The sequence below is a fragment of the Panonychus citri genome, unplaced genomic scaffold (assembly GCF_014898815.1).
Source record: "Panonychus citri isolate SS breed McGregor unplaced genomic scaffold, ASM1489881v1 Contig00028, whole genome shotgun sequence".
In the NCBI taxonomy this organism is placed as follows: domain Eukaryota; kingdom Metazoa; phylum Arthropoda; class Arachnida; order Trombidiformes; family Tetranychidae; genus Panonychus; species Panonychus citri.
The window spans coordinates 1,337,804-1,360,361 of record NW_026515433.1 but is presented as its reverse complement, the minus strand read 5'-3'; the positions used below and the strand labels follow the sequence as shown (position 1 = coordinate 1,360,361).

The window sequence follows — 22,558 nt, the reverse complement described above, 5'->3', positions numbered from 1 at the left end:
ATCAATCAGTTGATTAATAGTTGATGATCAAGGTGACACCATGGTGAGAGTAAAATTGAAACAATTGTAATATAATGAAAAGTTGATGATGAAAGATTTGCAAAGAAAAGCTTTTCTCTTTGGAAGATTAAATCAATGAAATAATATAACATGAACACACATAGAGAAAAGAGAGAAGAAAAAAATTCGAGTCAACAATTTTCATGGTGAGTCCTTTTTCTTGAGCCATTTTGTTCATGGGAATCAGGATCAGCTGAAACCCATGAATGGATAGAGATCATTTATTATTTATATCACAATGTCAGGTTTTCCTTTCTCTCTCTCTTTCGCCATCAATGTTTATGGGAATTTTTTCCTTTCGCCAACACAATTTGCTCTCCTTAATATTTTCTATTCTTCTCTCTCCCTCTCTCTCTCCTTCTCTTTCTGTTTCATTTGGAAGAGAGAAAGAGAGAGAGAGAGAGAAGACGAAAAATTCGAAAATTCGAGTTTTTCTCACAAAATTTGTTCTTTTTATCTTTCGAAAAGTTCAAACTCACAAAATTGGGTTATTCAACTTTCGTCTGTTTAAATTCAATCCAGATAATTGACAGATATTGAGTTAAAATTTTCATTAATCATCAGTAAAATTTTCCACTCACCAAATAATCAAATTTGGGCAATATAATGTTAATCATAATCTAACCATCCACTTAATCCGGTTGAGAGTTAAATTGAACAGTATAATTAATCATTATCATAATTGAATATTTTTTTTGCTGAATAGTTTTGTTGATTTGAAATGAGAAGATGAAAAGAGAAGAAAAAAAAAATTCTTCTTCCTAAATTTTCAGGGCATAGGAAACACTGAACAAGAACATGAACATTTAATTGCAATTCCTGGGATTTAACTAAATCATGCTCATGATGAGTGAACAATAGTAATCAAATTGTCATGCTAATTAAGTTAAAATTAAGACCAAAACTGATCAACTCTTCCGCAACTGATGAAATCGCAATTTAATATCAATTGTCATCAGAAACCAAACTCAAACTGCAAAGAGTAAAAGTTTTTTTTCCTTTTCTGTTTCAATTGCTCAGAACGAAAGTTCTAGTTGATTCAATTCAATTCAATTTCGATTTCAATTCTTTTTTCATCATCATCATTAGCAATCTCTCTCACTCGATGATCATCTTCATCCTCATCTCCCTCTTTGTCAGTCAATAAGGTAATTTAAACAATCATCTCCTACCTGCTCACACTCCGACTTTTCCACCTCTTCCTCCACATCGAGTTGACAGAAAACTTTTTCCTCCTCAAGTTAATCTATCAAAGTGAATTTTAATTATATGCAAAAGTTGATCGAGGAGGAAGAGGATTAATTGATTAACTTGGAGTAGGTAAAATTTCAATCCTTTTGTGATAAATTTCATCAATTAAAACGACGATGATAATGATAATAAATACATCCCAATTGTATTAAGTTAATTATCATCTTCAAGTGTCTTCCTAAGTATCAATCTAACGGTTAAAACAATTAAACAGGAGAAAGAGGTAAAAGTTCAAACAATCAGAGAATTCAAAAAGTGTACAAGGTTTACTTTCTCAGAACTTTTTTGTTTTGTTTTCGAATTTGCAAAAAAAAAGTTCTAATGTTATAAATTCGCTTGGAATTCAATCCAAACCAACCACTTCATCTCGATACAAGTATATTATGGATTGGATATGTTAAGAAAAAAGGTATTACATTTAAAACATTTATGACAAGAAGAAAAAAAGAAAACTTTAAAAAGCAATTGAGTGAATCAAATCAGAATAAGAAACATTAACTTATTCAATGGTAAAAGTTTCCACCCAATGTTTACCTCTCCCACTACCACTCTCTCTCTCTCTCTCTCTCTCTCTCTCTCAGGTTCTCAGTTCTTCATCCATATCTTTAGGAACATCATGAGAATCCCTGTGATATTTGCAGAATTTCAATTGAAAGAGTTTTCAATGAATTTTTCCTTCTTTTCTCTCTCGAAAATATATCTAACCCATGGAGGAAGAAGAAGAAGAAAAAAATGTCTCAACATGTTCCTTGTTCCTTCATTCTCATTGATAAAGATTTTATCATTCCTTTTACAGGGTCATCAAAATAATCTTCTCATGTCAAATTGGTTATCTTCCACCTCTCATCCTACCCTCTTTCCACCCTTATCCCTTGTCTTCCTCATCATCATAATCATCCTTAAGTTTGCAAGATTCATTGCACTTAACCTTATTTTTGTTATTCGAAAAAAAAAATTTTCTCTCCAATATATTCATAAATCATTCCAAGTGAAATGTACTTTAAGCATTTATCTTAACATTTCATATGAATATTCAGGTAATCCCCTTGTAATATCTTCCTTTTCATCCTTGTCTTCATCCTCTTTCTTTTCTCCATTTCTTTCTCTTTCTTTTCCACTGAATCTTTTACATGGTGAATATATTAAGCTCATTATCATGTATCAAGATCTCCTTCTGAATTTGGTTAAACTGTTATACTCTGATTGTTGTAGATTTTTGTTCATTTAAACTAATTCACTATTCACTGGATTAAGTTAACTGATGATTATCCTAATTTTTTATATTTATTGTTAAAATTAATTTACCTTAATTGTTGGATATGTTTACTTGCTATTTCAAGTAGCTTATTGATGGTTAATCACAGTTACAACTTTTTCAACTGTTTATTAATTCAACTTGAATAAATTGGATCAAATCAAATTAATTTAATGAAACATTAACAATTTATAACAAGCCAATTAAACTAAATCAACCATTGTAATTGTTGATAATCATTATTATCATTTCAATTGGGAAACCTTATCATAAAACCAAGAAACGGATTACTGTTGAATTACAATTTAAATGTAATCAAATATATTAAACAAGTGAATTACAATCAAATTTGATTGTTGTCAATTTGATTTTTTCCCGTTTCCAAATAGTTAACTCAGTTAATCACTTTGAAACCTTGAAATGTGACCACCAATGAGGATTGTTAATTGTTGATACACAATTAATTGTTTATATGTTTCTTGATTTCAAGTTAACTTTTAATTGTGTAAATAGTTAACAGTTAACTACTGATTGTAATAGTTAGTTAATTTTACTTTTTTTCCCGTAAAATAATATAAACAATTTACCAAAAAAAAAAACGTAATTACATAAATAAAAGGAACCAGAGATTATGAATTAATTGCTGTAAATCTTAGTAGGATGTTTATCCAATGTTAATTATCCCCAGTCCAGATTGTATTGATTAAGATAAATTGTTGTTAACTGTCCAAGAAAATAACTCAACAATAAATAAACAATTAACTCAATTAAAAGCGATTATTATCCAGAACTATTCAGATTTTCTTGAGATTCGCATGAAACATGAATAAATATCTCAGAATATCTCGAATATCATTTTCTATCGATTCTAAAGAGTAAAGTTCTAACTCATTATAATATTAGAAGATGAATTTCGTGTAATTAAATCACTTTAATGGCGGAAAAGTTAATAGAATATCTTATTTTATTGTAATCTAATTGTTTACCAATTGAATCGCCAAATGATTAAATTGATTGTCAGCTTATCTTTTAATCCGTATCATTATCTAAGATTAGAAAAGGTTAGAGTTGGTTCATCATCTTTATTTTCATCTTAATCCTCATCAGAATCATTATGAGATTAGAACATAAAATTGGGTTAGAACTTTACTTTAAAATCGAAGAGAAAAAGTTTTCAATTTTTATTTTTCTGATAAACAAGAAAAAAGAAAAGAAAAAAACATAAAATCAATATTTCCGTTTCCGTCTGTATTGTATGTTAACTAAGAGAGAGAGAGAGAAAGAGAGATAATATTGACACAAAAGTGTAATTGTATCTCTAATATCAATAAATGAAGGAAAAGCAAGATCATCATCTAGTAACATAATAATTGGCCTGAGGGTAAATGATGATAATGATTAGAAAAACAAAAGAAACAGTCGTGTATTTGATATCGATTGGGAGAGAAGCGAAATCGATCAATCATTGATATCGATGGTTCGAGTTTGGTTTGATTCCTTTAAGGTTCGAACCTCATTTAATGAGTTAACGTAAATTGTTTCGAGGGAATGATGATGAGGAAGATGAGGAAGACGAAAGAAATGTAATCCATTAGCATTTGTTCCTGAGACAATAGAAGAAAAGAAAGAGAGAATATAATAGAAAATCGTAAAAAAAAAAGTTCTGACAAGAAACATAATAAGAACCACAAGTAAAATCGATTGAACAAAAAGTCACTTCCAGTGTTGATCCATTCATCAGAATTATCTACCAGCCGAATTCATATTAATCATGATTACGTATTCATCTCTAATCATTATCATGTTCGAATCTGAATTAGAACTTTTTTTTTTCTTCTCTTTTCTGATAAATTTTTCATTCTCCATTTGAAAAGCCAATGTGATATCTTAATGTTGATCAACATGATGACAGCAACTCAGGGATAAACAATTAAGCCTTAATTAACATCATCTTTTAATCAATGAAACTTATTGTTTATTTTTTCATTCATCCTTTTGGTTTAATTGATTAATCAACTTATCCGCTGTCATCCAGTGTTGATCCAGTTGATTGTTGATTGTTTATTGTCAATTGTTGGGTGACTTTGTTTTTAATTAGTTTGGTGAATGATTAGTTTTTTTTTCTTTACTTTTGCTAATTTGTTAATCATCAAGACAAAAATATATATAAATAAACCACAAAGAAAAAAGTTAATTGTTGTCAAACTGTTTCCCAATTGTTCATTGATTTTTATGGTTATTTGATTAATTGAATTTGGTTCATCATGATAATAGATTGAAACTGTTTAATTTATTAGTCACAATCAATGGTTTAAGTTAAATTAAAGGCAAGTTTAAGGTTAGAGGAGAGGTTGATGATATCCATTGATTGTTAATCTACACGATGGACATGACTGGACACAGCGGGGGGATTATCCTCATCTAAATATAATCCATCATGAGAAACATGAAAATCATCTGGTGATGAGTCAATCAATTGATTTTATCATCATTATCATCATCATCTTTCATCCTATTCCTTATCACCATCACCAACCCATGGATGTATTAATAAAATTGTTTGACTTGAAGAGAGATGACCGGTCAATAGATACAAAAGTGTGAAGGGATTTCTGACCAATATATAATTTCGTGTTTGTCTCTTGACCACTTCCTATGATTATTTCAGTTTCAATGTTCAATTAACTTTCACTCTTTTAGTTGATTGCATCTTCCTCCTTTTTCATCCTCATCATCTTTCAACAGTTTTTATCCAGTGTCCAGTCTAACCTTTCAAACTCACGCCTGCGATGGTCAACAATTAATATCAGACTGTTGACCAAATACATTCATCTATTGTATTGACCATCACATGGATCAACAATAAAGCTTTCAATCTTTGACCTTAAAACAACATCCATCTTTATCCTCATCACCATCAATATCATCCTGATGATAATGATGATAAAAGCTCACCTTTAAATCCAATATGATTGGAATCATCGTAAACTCGTAATCAAACCAACCTAATCAATCAACTTACAATTCAAACTAAATCAAACTGTCAAACAACAGATAATCTCAAGGTAATTATTACTATCACTACAATCAACATCAACATCATCATCATCATCATCATCATCCTGGTCACTCCCAATGATAACACATGCAACAACATTAATTAACTATCAACCTAAACAATTTACCTAATTACTAAATTAGATACTCAAATATTAAATGTTACAACAACACTGGAGTTTCATATATCCGTTTCCGGCAATTTTTTCATCTTGATCATCTTGTCAAAAGGTATCAGTTGACAATTTTTGGCAACTAATTATTTCCATATGAATATCTTATCATGATTATCTAATTAAGGGTCAAGTTGATTACTAGAAAGTGAGGCAAATGTTGATTATTTTAATCACCATTGGGAGGTAATGATGAAAATAATATTCTTGTCTAATTAATTAAAAACGATGATAAAGATAAAGATGATAACTAATAATAAACATCATCATGAATGGATGAATATAATAAATACCATCGGGAATTCAATTGTTCATATCTAAATAAATGGGAAAATCATCAGGGACAATTAACAGTTCGAGACCATTATCAGGTCATAAAAAAAGGTCACACTAGAGTCTCGATATATTAAGACACTAAAATTAGAACTCGATGGAAACAAATGTAAAAAAGTTTCATCGAGTTGGTTGATTATCATTATTTTTAGAAGAAAAAAAAATGCGCCAAATTTGGATAAATTTATTTAACCGTAAACTCTTAATTGATTCATCATCTCAAGAGGAAGATAAAAGTGATGAGGATGCTGGTAATGATGATGATAGGTGAAGATAAGATTGGGAGTTAACAGTGAATGTTACAGTTGATTCATTATCATATCATGTCAAAGTTACTTAACCATTAAACTTTATTTGGCTAAATCATCAAACAGAAAATGATTAAACCTTAGATACAATTAAATCTACCGATGTTAATTTAAACTCGAAAAGTTTTCTCCATCTTTCTCTCTCTCTCTCTCATTCTTTTCCGCCTTCTATTCATCATCAGCATCATTATCATCATCACCCTCATCCGGATCTTTATCTTCTTATATATTCATCATATTTTATCTTCTTTCCGTATTCGAAATGATTATCATCAAAGATTCATAAATTTCCAAGTCTTTTTTGATGTTAACTTGGAAATCGGAACAAAAGTTGATTCAGAACTTTTTTCTACTTCTCTATGTCTAGTAAACACCCAGAGACAATTTGATGATTGACTTGAGGTTTTTCTTGGTTTTACATATTTTTGTTGTTTTTAACCGAAAACAATTTACATCAACAATCAATCAATAACAATCAACAGTTTTTCAGAGTTGAATTAACAATCAGTTTTATTGGTGAAAGTTTTTCAGGATAACACATCTGATACTCTCTCTCTCTCTCTTCTCTCCCTTTCTCGGGTTGATGTTAATTTTTACTGGTTAAATATTCACCCGATTGTAATTAACTTTGTTTCATTTGCACAATTAATAATTTATGGGCTCATCATTTTAAATATAGTAAATGCACATTGGTGCAAATTTCAACCATAGACAAAGATAATTGTTAGCAGAGATAATTGTTTATATTAACGGTTTTTTTCTCGGCGCGAAAATAAAAGTTATCCCTCATGGAGCTTTGACCTTGACCTCGATTTTTTTTCTTTAGGTTTTAACAATATAACAGTGACCAGAGAGAAAAGGATAATTATTCTGGATTCTCTTTTCCATCTTCTCTCTCTCTCTCTGAAAGAAAACTTCCATGTGTTTTCCTTTGTCATTTCTCTATTCTAAATTATCTTCTCATCTTCATCATCTTCTTTCATTCTTGACGTTCATCATCCACATCATCTCTTTATCTCTTTTCTGCCAAGTTTCGTGTTACATTTGCATCTTTTAGAAATAGATAATATCTTTTAGCTGGACCTTCATACTGTCCATTTCGAAAATTCATCTTCGTGTCCACTCTCTCTCTCTCTCTCTCTCTCTCTCTCTCTCTCTCTCTTCTCTCCCTTTCTCGGGTTGATGTTAATTTTTACTGGTTAAATATTCACCCGATTGTAATTAACTTTGTTTCATTTGCACAATTAATAATTTATGGGCTCATCATTTTAAATATAGTAAATGCACATTGGTGCAAATTTCAACCATAGACAAAGATAATTGTTAGCAGAGATAATTGTTTATATTAACGGTTTTTTTCTCGGCGCGAAAATAAAAGTTATCCCTCATGGAGCTTTGACCTTGACCTCGATTTTTTTTCTTTAGGTTTTAACAATATAACAGTGACCAGAGAGAAAAGGATAATTATTCTGGATTCTCTTTTTCCATCTTCCTTTCTCTCTCTCTCTCTCTGAAAGAAAACTTCTCCATGTGTTTTTCCCTTTGTCATTTTCTCTATTCTAAATTATCTTCTCTCATCTTCATCATCTTCTTTCATTCTTGACGTTCATCATCCACATCATCTCTTTATCTCTTTTTCTGCCAAGTTTCGTGTTACATTTGCATCTTTTAGAAATAGATAATATCTTTTAGCTGGACCTTCATACTGTCCATTTCGAAAATTCATCTTCGTGTCCACTCAGCATCTCTCTCTCTCTCTCTCTCTCTCTCTCTCTCTCTCTCTCTCATTTTGTCAGATTTCTTCTTTATCATCTTTGTCTCACTTACTTTTCTTTCCAATTAGTTTTGCTTCACTGTTTTTCCTTTGATATCATTACAGTTATAATACACTCTCTATACTATGAATAAGGAGTAGGCTTGATAATGGACAAGATACGAAAAAAAGTTATCATATTAATGGTCACTATGCATAATAATTAAGAAACAATTACATTTGACAATCAATTCATTGAAAAGAAACAATCTTAATTGAGTAATATGAAAACGAGATGATTACGACGATGTGATTTAGTGGAGTGGTTTCAGTTATGATGATGATAATCACCATCATCAAGATATTATAATGAAACATAAGGAAGGCAAGATTAAGATCCTAACCCTCCCTTGTAATGGTCAATTTAATTCATAAAACCAAAATGGACTTTAGTTGAATAACGATAATATAATGATAAGAATACTGACCAATTACGTTGTTTATAACATTTTCACCTTACGGACCATAAGATCATTATCTTGACCATTCTCGAGGTTTTCTGGTCACTCTCTTTGAATACAAATTCCCATTTTGTCCAACCAATTGATTGATAATCTTAAATTCATCGAGAAAAAAATAACATTTCATTTCAATTGGAAATGTTTCCTATCTGATCCATAAATCATTCAAACTGAATCAGTCTCTTTAAATTGATTGTTAGGTAATAATTTCGAGACTCTGATTAAACAGAATCATGTTAATGGGACAATCATGTTTCTAATTGTAAATATTTACAATTCAATCAACAATCAGAGTCAAAATTAATCATAATTAGTTTAATGATGAAAAAAAAATCAAGTTTACTAATTTTTTTTCACCCCAAAGGAATTGAGATCGAGTTGATTAGTGATAACTTAATTATCATGATTATTACATAACAATGATAATTAAATGGCAATTGCGTAAGTTCAATGATTAAATTATTTCCTAAATATTAATAACCTTTACATTGATAATCAATAGAAATGCTGATTTAATAAGTTTCATGAACTTTTTGGAATCACAATTATTCATGAATTATTATTATATTTGTTTCACTCCAATAGTTTCAACTACAATCAAAAATGAAACTAATTACTCTTGAATAATCAATATATATAATTTCAATTTGATTCGAGTTCATTATTTGAATTTTGTTCAATGATTTAACTTTTTGTCTAAATTAGTTAATTAAGTTATTAAGCTCGAGTGTTTTTTTAAAAAAAAAGCTCGTTAAATTAATGATGCTAATCGATTGCAGTTTTTAGTACAAAAAAGTTGAATTATTGCATTGAGAGTAATTTGAAATTAAATTATTTCTTACTATTTGTTTGATTGATTGTTTAGCAATAATAGTAAGCAAACAATCAACAGAAAAGTAAACGTTTAATTGAAACAACTGAAACTGTCAATGGTCAATCATTAAATGACCAGAACAAGAAGAGAACAAGAAAACTTTTCTTTATACCGATTTGCTTGTTAACCAGAAAGACGATTTATCTTCAGTAATCTTCAGGTAAAGAGAAAGAGAGAGAGAGACTTATTATCTCATGAGTATCTCAGGTATTTCAGGGGAATTTATTAGCAAGGATGAAAATAGAATTGTAATCATCCCAAGAATCAAATCGAAATGGAAGAGTGAGACTGAGAATGAGAATGAGAATGAGAGAGAAAAAAAGTTCTAAAGTGGAAAAGAGAAACAAGTTGAGAGGAAAAAGACCTTTGGGTCAGTGTCTTAAGGTAAGAGAGCGAAAATGTTGATTGATAAGATGGATCACTTTTTATTGACCATTTAAAGTGGTCACTAGTTTTTACCTCTAATAATATGAAACCAATTTAACGACGATCCTTGATTACTTATCATTTTCAGGTTGAACAATAACATTGAAGGGAAAAACAGTTTCAAAATGATCGGATATTTGTGACCTAAATGATAATCATGATCAATAGTATTATGCAAACAATTGTTACACTGAAATAAGGTCAATCCACAGGGAAGTGGTTGTAACTTGATAGTAACAATTTAACTACATTCAAGTATCCAAACGCTGATTATATTTGATTATCAACAATTTTCAAGCCTTAATCCTTTTTCTCAATAATATTTTCATCCATAAACCAAATCCCTTTGAAACTTATTAAAACTTATCATTAGTTCACATGTTACAATAGATATTAGATATTATAACTCCCATTGGAACTCATTCCGTGATATTTAACATGAAAGTAGCTTCATGAACTCCATGTATCATGAATATACTAATATTCAGAATTCATTTTATCTTCTACTCATTTTTTGTTCACTCTTCATCTCTTCAATCAGATTAATGATTCAACCCATTGAATTGATGACCATTGTTATCCTCAAGCTCAGTTTATATTCAATTCCACTGATTATTATCTTCATATTTTACTTTCTGATTAACTTAATTCTTATCCATACTCATTAGATTCTGCCATTAATGGAAATTAGATTGACATCTCAAACTCCACTGACCATTGGTCAAGTTTTTGTTTTACTCAATTCAGGTAATCAAACCTTTGAAAAACAACTCAATTAAGATGAATGGTGTTAGTTTGATTCGTCACTTGGCTGTTCGACAATCAACAAATTGTCAAACGTGATTAGAAATTTAATTTAATCACTTTCTTCCTTATTCACTTATCGATCAACTTAACAATTTAACATTAATTTAAATCGATTGTTATTTTTAACATAATCTTTTCATCACAATTAACTTATCATGGATTTGCAATTTCAATCATTGTGTATCTTTAATTGTTATCATTTGGAAAGAGATAGAGATTGACCTTAATTGTTAGTTTGAAAAGTTAATCGGATTAGATTTTGATCAATTTCCGTTTCCTTTTAAATGGATCTAAGTTGATTTACTTGTAAGGTTGATTGTTTATAATCAATGATGAGATTAAATCAATCAAGAAGATTAGGATATTATTATTGGCTAGAATTGTTGATTTTTTGTGATTTAATTTACAATTTGATATAAATGTTCATTTTTCAGGGCTAATCTTTTAAATCGCAAGATAAATGACCAACAATCAATTTTAAATTTCCAGGGAAACAATTAAATCTTCAAGAGTCTATTTAGATTTTGTCAACGATTTTTTTTTCAATGAGATTGATTTTTTTGTTCACTCATTAAATGATCAACTTAAATTAATTACTTTTCAAGATCAAAATGATTTAGTTTAAGAAATAATCATCGATCAACAATTAAGATCCGTAGGACAATCAACTAATTGTCAGATGACGTATGGTGAAAATAATAGTAAATGACCATAAATCACCAAAATTCCTGTGGCGCCAAATTCAAAACAGTAAATGAAATTTCGAAAAACGATTTTTTAATTAAACAAACAATAGAATCAAAAATTGTGATCAATATTGATGATTAGTAATTAATAAATTTGTAAATTAGACAAAAAAAACAACAAACTACTGAATAATCTCAAAATCAATCAGTATTTTGATCAATAACAAGGGAAACTTTTTGTATTTAAGTTAATTGTCTGAAAATTTTTGACACTTTAATTATTTCATCTAGAGAGCAAGTTAATTATTAATCAAGATATTTAAATGTTACAATTTAAAGGGAAAAGTGGTAAATAAAAACAGAGTATCCAATGACTACCAATGTTTATTTTCCTCGAAGGTTAATTTTTTTGTTCGGTTCACTTTCACTTCTCGTGATTAAGGTTTAATTAAGTTTAATTGTGTTGACAATCAAATGGACAAGTATAAAATAATTGGTAATATAAGTGCTGGTGCTCATGGGATAGTTTTAAAAGCAATTAAATCGTCGCATGTTGATTATGTCCCAAGCGGTGATCGTGATGATAAATTGTTAGCAATTAAACGAGTTTTCATACGGAAAAAAGCAATGTCTTTATCGGTGATCAGGGAAATTAAATCATTACAATTACTGGATAAACATTTACATGTGAGTTAATTGTTGATGAAAATTTGATAGTTGATTTCTAATTAGTGACTTGATTAACAGATTACTCCATTGATTGATGTTTTTGTTCAAGGCTCATCGATTAATATGGTTTTCCCTTTGTATCCAGTTAATTTAACTACACTGATTTACGAATACAATTTAACTAATATTCAACGATCAATTTACACTTACATGATACTTGATGGTTTATCTTATTGTCATTCACAATCAATTATTCACCGAGACCTGAAACCAAGTAATTTACTGATTGATTGGTCAGGAATACTTAAATTGGCCGATTTTGGTCAAGCTCGGCTTTTACCACAATCAGCTAATTGTGATCAACAGTTGACTCCAGCTAAAGGTTTTAATCTTAATCATGATGATCAGTTAACTTACTTATCATCATCATCAACTTCATCCAATCAACAATCAACCAATTGTTTATTATCTCATCAAGTTTGTACTCGTTGGTATCGTCCACCTGAACTATTGTATGGGTCAAATGATTACGATTGGTCAATTGACCTGTGGTCAGTTGGCTGTATTGTCAGTGAAATGAACTCTAAATGGCCTCTATTCAAAGGTGAATCTGATATTGAGCAATTATGTTTGGTTGTTAAATCGTTGGGTCAACCACCAATTGATTGGGCAAGTAAAATGCCTGATTACAATAAAGTGATTATCGTTTTTGATCAAAATTCAAACCAATTAACTTGGTATGAAAAGTTATATTCATCTTGTCAGGATCCATTAGCTGTTGATTTTATCAGACAATTAATTAAATATCAACATCGACCCACAGCTAATCAAATGATGGATCACTCGTATGTATCATCGGCAGTTTGTATGATCAATGAGAAAGGCTCGTTTGATGAACGATTTTTAACTAGCCCCCAATCGATACGACAATTAGTTGGCCCACCAAATCAAAAAGAATCCAACAATTAGCAAGATTTCTCTGACCAAGAGCGTTTGTCCAATTTTCGTCCGAGCAAATATAACGTGGGGCAAGAATTTGGTGTTGAAAATTACAATTCGCTTTGTGAAGAAACTCTGATAGTCCTTCGTCATTTTGATTAATTGAAAATCTAATTCTCAGACTAAGATGAAGAAGATGATAAAAAAGAGATCAAATTGCTTATTATGATTAATTTGTCTCATTTTGATTGAAAATCGAAGTTAGAATCTTGAGCAGGCAGAAATCAATCGAGCATTTAAACAAAAATAATCTTAATATTTAGAAATGATAAATGTTGAAATTGATTTTAACTGCAAAAAATTCATCAATATTTTGTTTCGGAAAATTTTAGAAAGTTAATTCATTGAAAAGCAATTTATTCGTAAAAATCAAGTTGATATTTCTTCAATTTACAGTTTTAATTTATCATAGAATATAAATAAAGTGAATGAACAGAATAAATTAATCAGATTGAGTTAAAACTTCTTAGTTTTTCCACCCGTTATTATGACCATGACCATGACCAGAACCGTAACCGTTATCATGACCATGTGATTTCCATCCAGTGGTTTTGTCTCGGGAATCGTAAAGTTCAGTCCATCCCTTGTCGTGTTTTCCCCAACCACCATGGTGGACCTAAGATGTTTAATATTTCATACAAATAATTAGAACAATTGGCAAATCAACTAATCACTAGAACTTACATCAACTTTGTATCCAACTTTTCCGTGTTGGTGATGACCACCCCAGTGATTGTCCTTCTCGTAAGCCATGGCAGCGGAAACAGCGAGGATAACGAAAAGAGCGACAATCTAACAGAATCACAGAGAGAAAGAGAGAAAAAGTGACATTAGATCATTTAAATAATAACAATATCCAAAAGTGTTTGTTATCCAAATCGATTGATTGAATAAATCAACTCACAGCGAAAACTTTCATTTTGATTATTAGTTGTTGATTGTTTGTTGATTCACAAATAAACAATTGATTTGATTGTTGTTTGTTGGTTGACTGTTAACACGAACTGATACTTTCAACCATCTAAACATTTCGGTTATAAGCAAAAACGACACTCAAGGCGGAGACTCGAATTCAGTATTTTTACCTCCCTTACATTAATCTATTAAACAAATCGGATAATTAGTTTGCTTAAAAACTCCGAAACCAAACCATATCACTTTACTTGAGACAACTATTAATATAAAACTTGATTTTCAGATACAAAAATTCATGTGCTTTCGATTTCTGATTTTTTAATTCTTAACCTAATCATGTTGATTTAGTACAGTTTATAATGTGTTTTGGTAATTTTTCCCAACACTTTTGCTCGGAGCTTTACATGTAGTTTATTATACAACGAATTTACCTTTAATTTTGGGACTTAAATTGCGATTAATCAAAGATTCATTCGATTCCGTCACTGCTATCAAATTTTTCACTTAATTTAATCACATCAAATTTCAGATATTATTTTCATTATCATTTGTTGAATTTACCCCAAATCTACTAGTAAGGTTGATTGTTTATAATCAATGATGAGATTAAATCAATCAAGGAGATTAGGATATTATTATTGGCTAGAATTGTTGATTCTTTGTGATTTAATTTACAATTTGATATAAATGTTCATTTTTCAGGGTTAATCTTTTAAATCGCAAGATAAATGATCAACAATCAATTTTAAATTTCCAGGGAAACAATTAAATCTTCAAGAGTCTATTAGATTTTGTCAAAGATTTTTTTTTCAATGAGATTGATTTTTTTGTTCACTCATTAAATGATCAACTTAAGTTAATTACTTTTCAAGATCAAAATGATTAAGTTGAACAAGTCAATTTCTCGAGATTAAATCAATATGGTGAGATTATTGATCACAATCAGATTATTTGATTGTTTAATCCAATGATGGAAACGTTAATCTCCATCATCTTTTTAAAGTATTTAAACTTGATCATTATAATCACTTTTCTCAATCTTAAATAAGACACGATTTCAATTGTTAACCTTAATCATCTCCATTATTAAATCATGTTTACTTTATCCTCCTCACCCACTTAGCATTTAAACCCACAGGGTAGTTACTGATTTCTGAGCATCTTAATACAATCAACTAAATTGCCGTCAGCATATTGGTAACAATTTACCTTTGTAGTCTCATAGATTTTCACAATTGTTCAGATTTAAATTGTTGAGAAGTAAATCAAATTAGATGAATAATAATAATTTACTTTTATCATGTACTTTTCCAAGTTAAGATAAACTAATTGTGATCCAATTGAAAGAATCAGTGAATTTGTGTAGAGGAAAATGCTGAGATGATTTTAAACAATTAACTGGATATTTAATAAATTAACATTTACCATGAGGTTAACCTTTGGTTATACAATTGTATATGAAAATGAATTGGTAAACAATTGGATTAAGAGAGTAAATTTGATTTAGATTATCAATATATTGTTCAGGTAATATGTTAACTTTTAGTAATATATGAAAGTTATTTTCTGGTAAAATGTTGACCCGATATTTGGGTTTCGTTAGTTTTGGGTTAAAAAATTTTACGACCTTCGGTTGGTACCTTAGTACCTCCGGTGGGACGTTTATCGTTGGTTGAAAGGGGCTCGATTACTATTGGGGTGTTTTGTATTTTAGATTCTGAACCATTGGTGTCAAGGTAATTGTTGGCCACTAGAACTGCATCGTGAACCGATATGAATACGTTGTTTTGTCCAACTTCCTGGAAGAAATGATCTTTCGATAGCATTTGGATAACGTGAGGTGCACAACCGGCCAGGAAAAATCTAATTCCAACTTGACCAAACTCTTGGGCCGTTAATTTAAGTCCAGTTACACCGTTTGAGTCAATGTAGGAAAGCATTGAACAGTCCACGATAACAATTCGACATTGGTTGACCACTTGAGCCCAGTTTGGATTGGTCATCAGCTCGATTTGACTGTCGAGTGATCGAATGTCCTTTTTTGATCGCCGACGAGTATCCGGAAATTTGTGCTTTCGAAGTTCAAAAAGTTCACTAAAATGATTGGAGAAATTTTATCTTCTCATTAGCTAATTGTTTACCCAATCAATTGGTCAGTTCGTCAAATACTAACCTTAGATTGACCCCGATCTTTTTCATCATGTCAGTACGGAAAAACTCGAGACTCGCAAAGTGCAAAGGTCCACAGAATTGATAGATTTTAATACCATGAATGTCATTCGCGGCAACATACTTTTTCACAGGTACGTAAACATCGGTTTCGTTGATTGGTCCAAGTAAATAAGTTTTGGGTCTAATTATTAGCAATTAAATTGTCAGTGATTGTAATGGTTTGATTTCCAAATATCATCGTCGCATTGTTTATATTATTCACTTACCTTGACGATTTGTAGATCAAAATAAGAAGCGAACAGGCCAAACTAAAGTAAAGTCCATAATCGACATCCAAAATGATGACTGAGAGAAATGTCATCATCCAAACAGCCTAACAATTAACAAAATTAACAATCAATTTCACAATTAAAGTTAATCGAAACCACTTACGCCATCTAGTTTTGATATTTTCCAATACATGTGAAACTGTCTCGATTCAGCAAGTAGCCCTCTTAAAGCAACGGCAATGATTGAGGCCAAAATACACTGCGAATCGCAAAGTGACAACAATTAGTTAAAATAAAAACAAATCGACGGTAAAATATGATAATTACATTAGGTAGTTGGTCAAGAAGTGGACTTAGATACATGAGAACCAAAAGGATGAGAACACAATTGATCGCACTGACCAGCTAATAGAAATTAGAATGAAAAAAAAAGAAAAGTCAAAATCAATCAAATCGATAAATAAATTCATCGGCAGATTTATCATGAGAGAAAAACTGAAGATTCGTTTCCATGTCCTACCTGAGTTTTGCCTCCGGCAGCTTCTTGAGTCGCACTTCGTGGTAGCGATGCAGCGGCAGGTAAACACGAGAATAATGAGCCGAATAAATTAGCAGCACCAATAGCAAACAATTCCTGGTTGGGGACGACCTGATAACCGTGTTTCCTGGCGTATATTTTACCAATAGACAAAGAGATTGTGAATGCAACAAGTGCCATTGTAATCGATCTCAAGGCAACCATTTTAAGCATCATTAACCTTGGCACTTGTGGTGGAGGTAAACTAATAAATAACAATCAACACTTAATCATTATCAATGTGTATGAATTTCTATGTGTATTTAGTTGTAACAATTTGTAGTATTTGTTTACAATTAGAGAAAAATTTATAACAATCAACATCATCCATCATCAATGAACATCATTTATGGTAAATTAAAATTCCACTACGGTTAATATTTCGTAATCAGCTAATCATTAACTTAATTCGTGTACAAAGCTGATGTTTTTTAATTGTTATGGTTTATTAATTATTATTAGAATTATATGTTTACCTAATTTTACCTAATTGAATGTTGGATTTGGTTTGTTTTTCTGCTGCTCATCATTAATATTGATTGTTATTCAATTGAACAATTAACGATCTGTGAGACTAATTGATGATGGATTTTATTGATCATCTGATTGATATTTAGATTCTTACCCTGCTTGAATATGACCCACAATTGGAACGTTATAATTTCCATGGAAATTGAAGATTGATGAAATAACGGTCGCTCCAATTACGACCAAAAGTTCAATTGGAAAAGGTATTTGAATACCAAGTCGAAAGAGCCATTTGTTGACATAGATTTTTGAGAAAAGTAGAATCGCCATGGCCACTGCCGAGATAATTAAGCAGGAGATGTTGATATGTTTCCATTCAATGATTAGATCATAGACCGTGTAAACTATGGCCAAGTAGCCACTTCGATAGGGAAGATGGACGCCGGTTAAATATCGTAATTGAGATGTAAAGATGTAAAGTGCGGCAGCGGTTGTAAAGCCCGATAAAAATTGGTCTGATAGGTAGATCGATATGAAGCCAAGTCGCAGGAATGACGCTAACGGCATGATGATACCCATGATAAAGCTGATCGCTGCAGCGATTTCGTAAGTTTTAAAGTCAACAGTCTGAGTACCGGTTTGACTATTGACAAAATTATTCGCTATCGATGATGATGATGTAAACTCGGTTGTCGCCATCATTGTCGTCGTTTCGATTGTCGCTTCCGTTACCAATGGTTTACTCGAAGTACCCGCTTCAATTTGCGCTAAACTGACCCCATGGCTCTCCATCACTTGGACAATCACATTTCCCGTCATCACTCCGGAAACAATTGCAAATGCACCTAAATTGATTGCGAAACAATTAACAATCAAATCGTTCAACAATTAAACGTCATTCTCGTTTCGCTTTTGCAAATTGATTGATAATAATTAACCAATTTTATGATAAAATTTGATATAAACTTAATTACTTTGCAAATTAACTTTGATACTAATTCAATTACCATAATTAACTATTGATATTAATCTCGGTGGTAATTATTATCCAATGATTATCAATAATTATTATAAATCTATTGTCATGACAATTTGAATTTTCGTTGCAAACAATCAACGACAATTAAGACGCAAACTTTTATTGGTATTGTGCAATTTGATTGAAAACAATTTAATCTAATAGTTAATTGAGAGATAAACTAAATTGTGATCGTCATCACTAATCAAGTTTAAACTGGAAAAGTGATAATCAATTTAAACAATTAACTTAAAAATATTAACAATTAAGTTTTTTTGTACCATAAGAAAGACTTGAAATGATTGAAAAAAAAAACTTATCACCAACAATCAAATCAATTTAATTGTAAATGTCAATTGAGATTAACATAAGATAAATGTGTAATAATAATAGTTAATTTAATCAAATTGACAGTCAGCAATTAAAATCAATCAAATAAACAATATACAGACAATAAATCTGATTGTTGATCAACAATTAATAATAACAGTAATTGGATAATCGTAACCACCATCATCATCATTGGTAAACTTAAATTGTGATTTTTGCGCTTGCAATCAGTAATCAGATGATTGTGATCAGTTAATCATGTAAATATTAATGTTGTGCAATGTTAATCATTACCAGCAATTAATTAATTCTTACCGATTGATGAATGTCTTGAGGTTCCAAAAATTGTATACATAACCATTGGGAACAAGGCAGTGTAGAGCCCATGGACTGGAGGTACATGAGCAATTAAACTATAACCCATACCTGTTGATTAATTGTTAACAATTCGGATCAGTTAATTAGTCTTTGAGTTATATATAAATTAGTTAAATCATATGATGAAAAAATAAATTGTAATCAACTTGAAATTGAAAGGCTTGTTTATGTCTTAATTGTTATCATAAACGTGTATCTTTTGATTAGTTATTGTTGTGTTGATTTGATTATTGCCAATTTATTGATTTGATAGCAAGCACAATTAACTCTAACATGATAAAATCTTCATTAATTATTGTATATACATGTAGTTAATTGTACCTAATTGTTTTAATTGTTTGTTATTATCCATCGTTTGTTTTGTCTTTCTATTTAAATACTGATATTAACCTTGATTGTTACAATCAGAAAGGTTTTTTTTTCGCAGTTTTGATTGTTAATCAATTGTTAATTACTAGGATTATATGTGAATATTAATTGTTTGGTGGTTTTAATCATAGTAAGAAACAAAAAACAACCAACACCATTGTAAATTGATTGTTGATTAATAACAGTAATTGGGTTGAATCTGAGACTCCAAAGGTGATGGTACTTAATCAAATCACTTCAAGATTAATTAAGGAAGGAGAGGGAAATATTAATAAAATACGAGAAAAAAACATCTAGAACAATTAATTAACAATTAACATTGTCTATTATTTAAGAAACAACAAATTGAGATGATTGATTAACTTGATTAATCTGATACTTACTTTGAGGGGCTTGAAATATTGCAACAGTGACTCCAGCAATTATATCAGCGAGAAGTGATTGTTTTAAATTGTAATTTCGTATCCAATTAACTATTGGAAAAGCACTTTCGATAAACTCGCTGGTTGAACAAGTAAAAGCACCAAGGAAATGTCGAGATACTTTATATTGTAAGGTCTTTTTTGCCGGTTCGACGACTTCAAACTCCTCATGAAAATCACGAACTGAATAAGCGACTCGATTTATATTCAATCGAGGACTTGGAGGCATCGAATTGGTTTGACATTTACCGTTATCACTTTCACCATGTGGATCCATATCGACGCCCAGGTTAACATGACCTGGGTCAATAGGTTTTCGTCTACTCATTTGATGGCAGCGGTAATTGTACCGAAAGATTATCAATGATTATCCAACGAACTTGAACTTGATTAATAAATCAAAATGAATTACTGGTGAAGATACATGGAGACATACACATAGAGAGAGAGAGAAAGAGATCGAAATCGAGAGTCACTGTTACACTGAATTAAATTTAATTGTTCGTGGAAGGGCTTAATCAATAGGGAAAAAAGAGAATAAGAAAATATTATTAAGAGAAATCAACAATTATGATTGTGATTGATTCCAAAGGCTCAGGTTGAATGATGATAATCAGCCTGGAAAAGGAGAGAGAGTATGAGAGAGTCTATTTGAGTGGGAAAGATGATAAGGAAGATAAATAGACAGAGAGGAAGAGAGAGAGAGAGAGAAGAAGATAATTATCACAATTTACAGCCTCATTAATGACTATTATTAAATCTAATTGTAAGGTGATGAGGCTCCTTAATTAACAAAGATTCATCGTGTTGATCATTTTTCACCAAATGATTAGAATCACAATTCAACCCTTGTCGTTGGTTATGATGATTATTAGGTAAATTGTATATTTAAATTACAATTAATCTCAATTGTGTTTAATGAAAGACGTAAATGTAAATTAATTGTGAATAATTAAATTTGACCATGAATATCAATATCTTTTAATAATAATCAAAGCTGATGATGATTGTGATTAGTTAATTTGTTTTCTGTCTTCTATGTTTGTCTTTAAATTTCAACATCAAATTGTTTAATTGTTTGCAATTTAAATTATCATTTTAAATTGTAGACTTGGTAGTTAATTGTTGTTGTCATATTTGATTTAGTTTATTTAGTTAATTTACTTTTTATCTTGTTCACAATCAATTTGTGAGTGAGTAAAAAATTAAAATCCAATTAATCAGATTGATTAACTTTTCTACTTTTGTAATAATAATAATGATAATTTTTGATTGATATTAATTTCTTGTTAAATAATAATAATAATTAACAGTTGATTACGTTGATTGTTACAATTAAAAGATTATTCTAATTAGTCTGTAAGATTGTTTAATTAACAATTTAAACGTTAATTGTTCACTATCAAGTTCAATGTTGATCCTGTGGCAATTTAACTTATCAAAGTTAATTAGTTAATTTTGTTTTCTTTTTTATTTCCTTCAATTTGTCTTCCATCACAATTAACTAATCATTGTCAATTAATGTAAATATAAAATTGTCAGTAAGATGATTAGTTAATTTTGTTTTTCTTCCTGCTAATTGTTAAATTGTAATAAGGGTCTCATACTAATGAGGGTTAGTGATTAATTAAAATGGATTAAGGTTTTCTCTCATTATATTGTTGAAATGATTAAAATTAATTCACTTTGATTAAGGAATTGCCTAGTTAATTGGGTTGATTGATATTTCGCTTGTTTTTTTTTTGTTATATTCACAACAATTAAGATCAAGGAAAATTAATTCAGATTGAATTCATTTTGATTACAATTAATCTAGATAATCAGAGTTAATTCAATTGTGTATGAATATTAATAATTTTAATCTAATTTTGTTTCTCTATTGTAATTAAATTGTTGATCTATCAACTAATTGTAAACTTATTGATATATTGTGACAATTTGAAATAATATTGATACAGTAAATCAATTGATCATCAATCATTTTAATTATCATCGTTAATTATTAACAATTAGTGTTATTCAAGAGGGGAAAGGTTAGTATAACAATTAACTGATTTTCAAGGTAAACAATTAAATTTAATTGCTACCCTGATCTTTTTAATCATTGGCCTAGTATCGCTTTTTTTGTGTTCCCAAAGTGGTAATTAGTGATTAACAATTAAACTAATTGTCCTCGAGATGTTCAGTTGACAATTAGTGATGATTAAGACCATAGTTGATTGTTATGCCATTTGATTGTTTGAATTGATTAAGAGTCTCAATCAAGATTACAGATGATTATCAATTTAATTAGATATCAATTATTTAATTGTTTTCTAAATCATAAATCTCAAACAATAAAACTTATTGAATGATTAACAACAATTTAAATGGAAATGATTAAAAATAGTAGTTGATTAAGTGTTCATTACCTTGACCATCAATCAGATTTAATGAAAACAATTAAAATAACAACAATACAACAGTTT

General features: G+C 30.0%; 3 protein-coding genes across 3 annotated transcripts; 1 reads left to right on the top strand and 2 right to left on the bottom strand.

The window, feature by feature from the left end:
- The first annotated feature begins 11,705 nt into the window (after positions 1-11,705).
- On the top strand, positions 11,706-13,369 carry LOC128397249 (cyclin-dependent kinase 20-like). Its single transcript, XM_053357957.1, has 2 exons — positions 11,706-12,191; positions 12,252-13,369. Exons 1-2 carry the CDS (start codon positions 11,979-11,981, stop codon positions 13,140-13,142), a joined length of 1,104 nt encoding a protein of 367 aa, XP_053213932.1. The 5' UTR covers positions 11,706-11,978; the 3' UTR covers positions 13,143-13,369.
- Positions 13,370-13,512: 143 nt separating this feature from the next.
- LOC128397238 (prestin-like) lies at positions 13,513-20,714 on the bottom strand. Its single transcript, XM_053357946.1, has 11 exons — positions 20,052-20,714; positions 19,237-19,347; positions 17,731-18,418; positions 17,049-17,310; positions 16,856-16,933; positions 16,692-16,787; positions 16,526-16,632; positions 16,261-16,440; positions 14,077-16,181; positions 13,857-13,964; positions 13,513-13,788 (listed from the first exon to the last, which is right to left on the bottom strand). Exons 1-9 carry the CDS (start codon positions 20,416-20,418, stop codon positions 15,698-15,700), a joined length of 2,373 nt encoding a protein of 790 aa, XP_053213921.1. The 5' UTR covers positions 20,419-20,714; the 3' UTR covers positions 13,513-13,788; positions 13,857-13,964; positions 14,077-15,697.
- LOC128397026 (holotricin-3-like) lies at positions 13,639-14,091 on the bottom strand. The gene is made up of 3 exons (XM_053357690.1): positions 14,077-14,091; positions 13,857-13,964; positions 13,639-13,788 (listed from the first exon to the last, which is right to left on the bottom strand). Exons 1-3 carry the CDS (start codon positions 14,089-14,091, stop codon positions 13,639-13,641), a joined length of 273 nt encoding a protein of 90 aa, XP_053213665.1.
- Positions 20,715-22,558: the final 1,844 nt, after the last annotated feature.

Bases quoted from the DNA above. Each gene is read 5' to 3' on its own strand.
- LOC128397249 (XM_053357957.1), top strand. From the start codon at position 11,979: ATGGACAAGTATAAAATAATTGGTAATATAAGTGCTGGTGCTCATGGG. The intron at 12,192-12,251 runs GTGAGTTAATTG...CTTGATTAACAG, and splicing joins TACTGGATAAACATTTACAT to ATTACTCCATTGATTGATGT.
- LOC128397026 (XM_053357690.1), bottom strand. The intron at 13,789-13,856 runs GTAAGTTCTAGT...TAAACATCTTAG, and splicing joins AAGTTGGATACAAAGTTGAT to GTCCACCATGGTGGTTGGGG.
- LOC128397238 (XM_053357946.1), bottom strand. From the start codon at position 20,418: ATGAGTAGACGAAAACCTATTGACCCAGGTCATGTTAACCTGGGCGTC. The intron at 18,419-19,236 runs GTAAGAATTAAT...CAATCAATTTAG, and splicing joins CTCAAGACATTCATCAATCG to GTGCATTTGCAATTGTTTCC. The intron at 16,441-16,525 runs GTAAGTGAATAA...GCTAATAATTAG, and splicing joins TTGATCTACAAATCGTCAAG to ACCCAAAACTTATTTACTTG.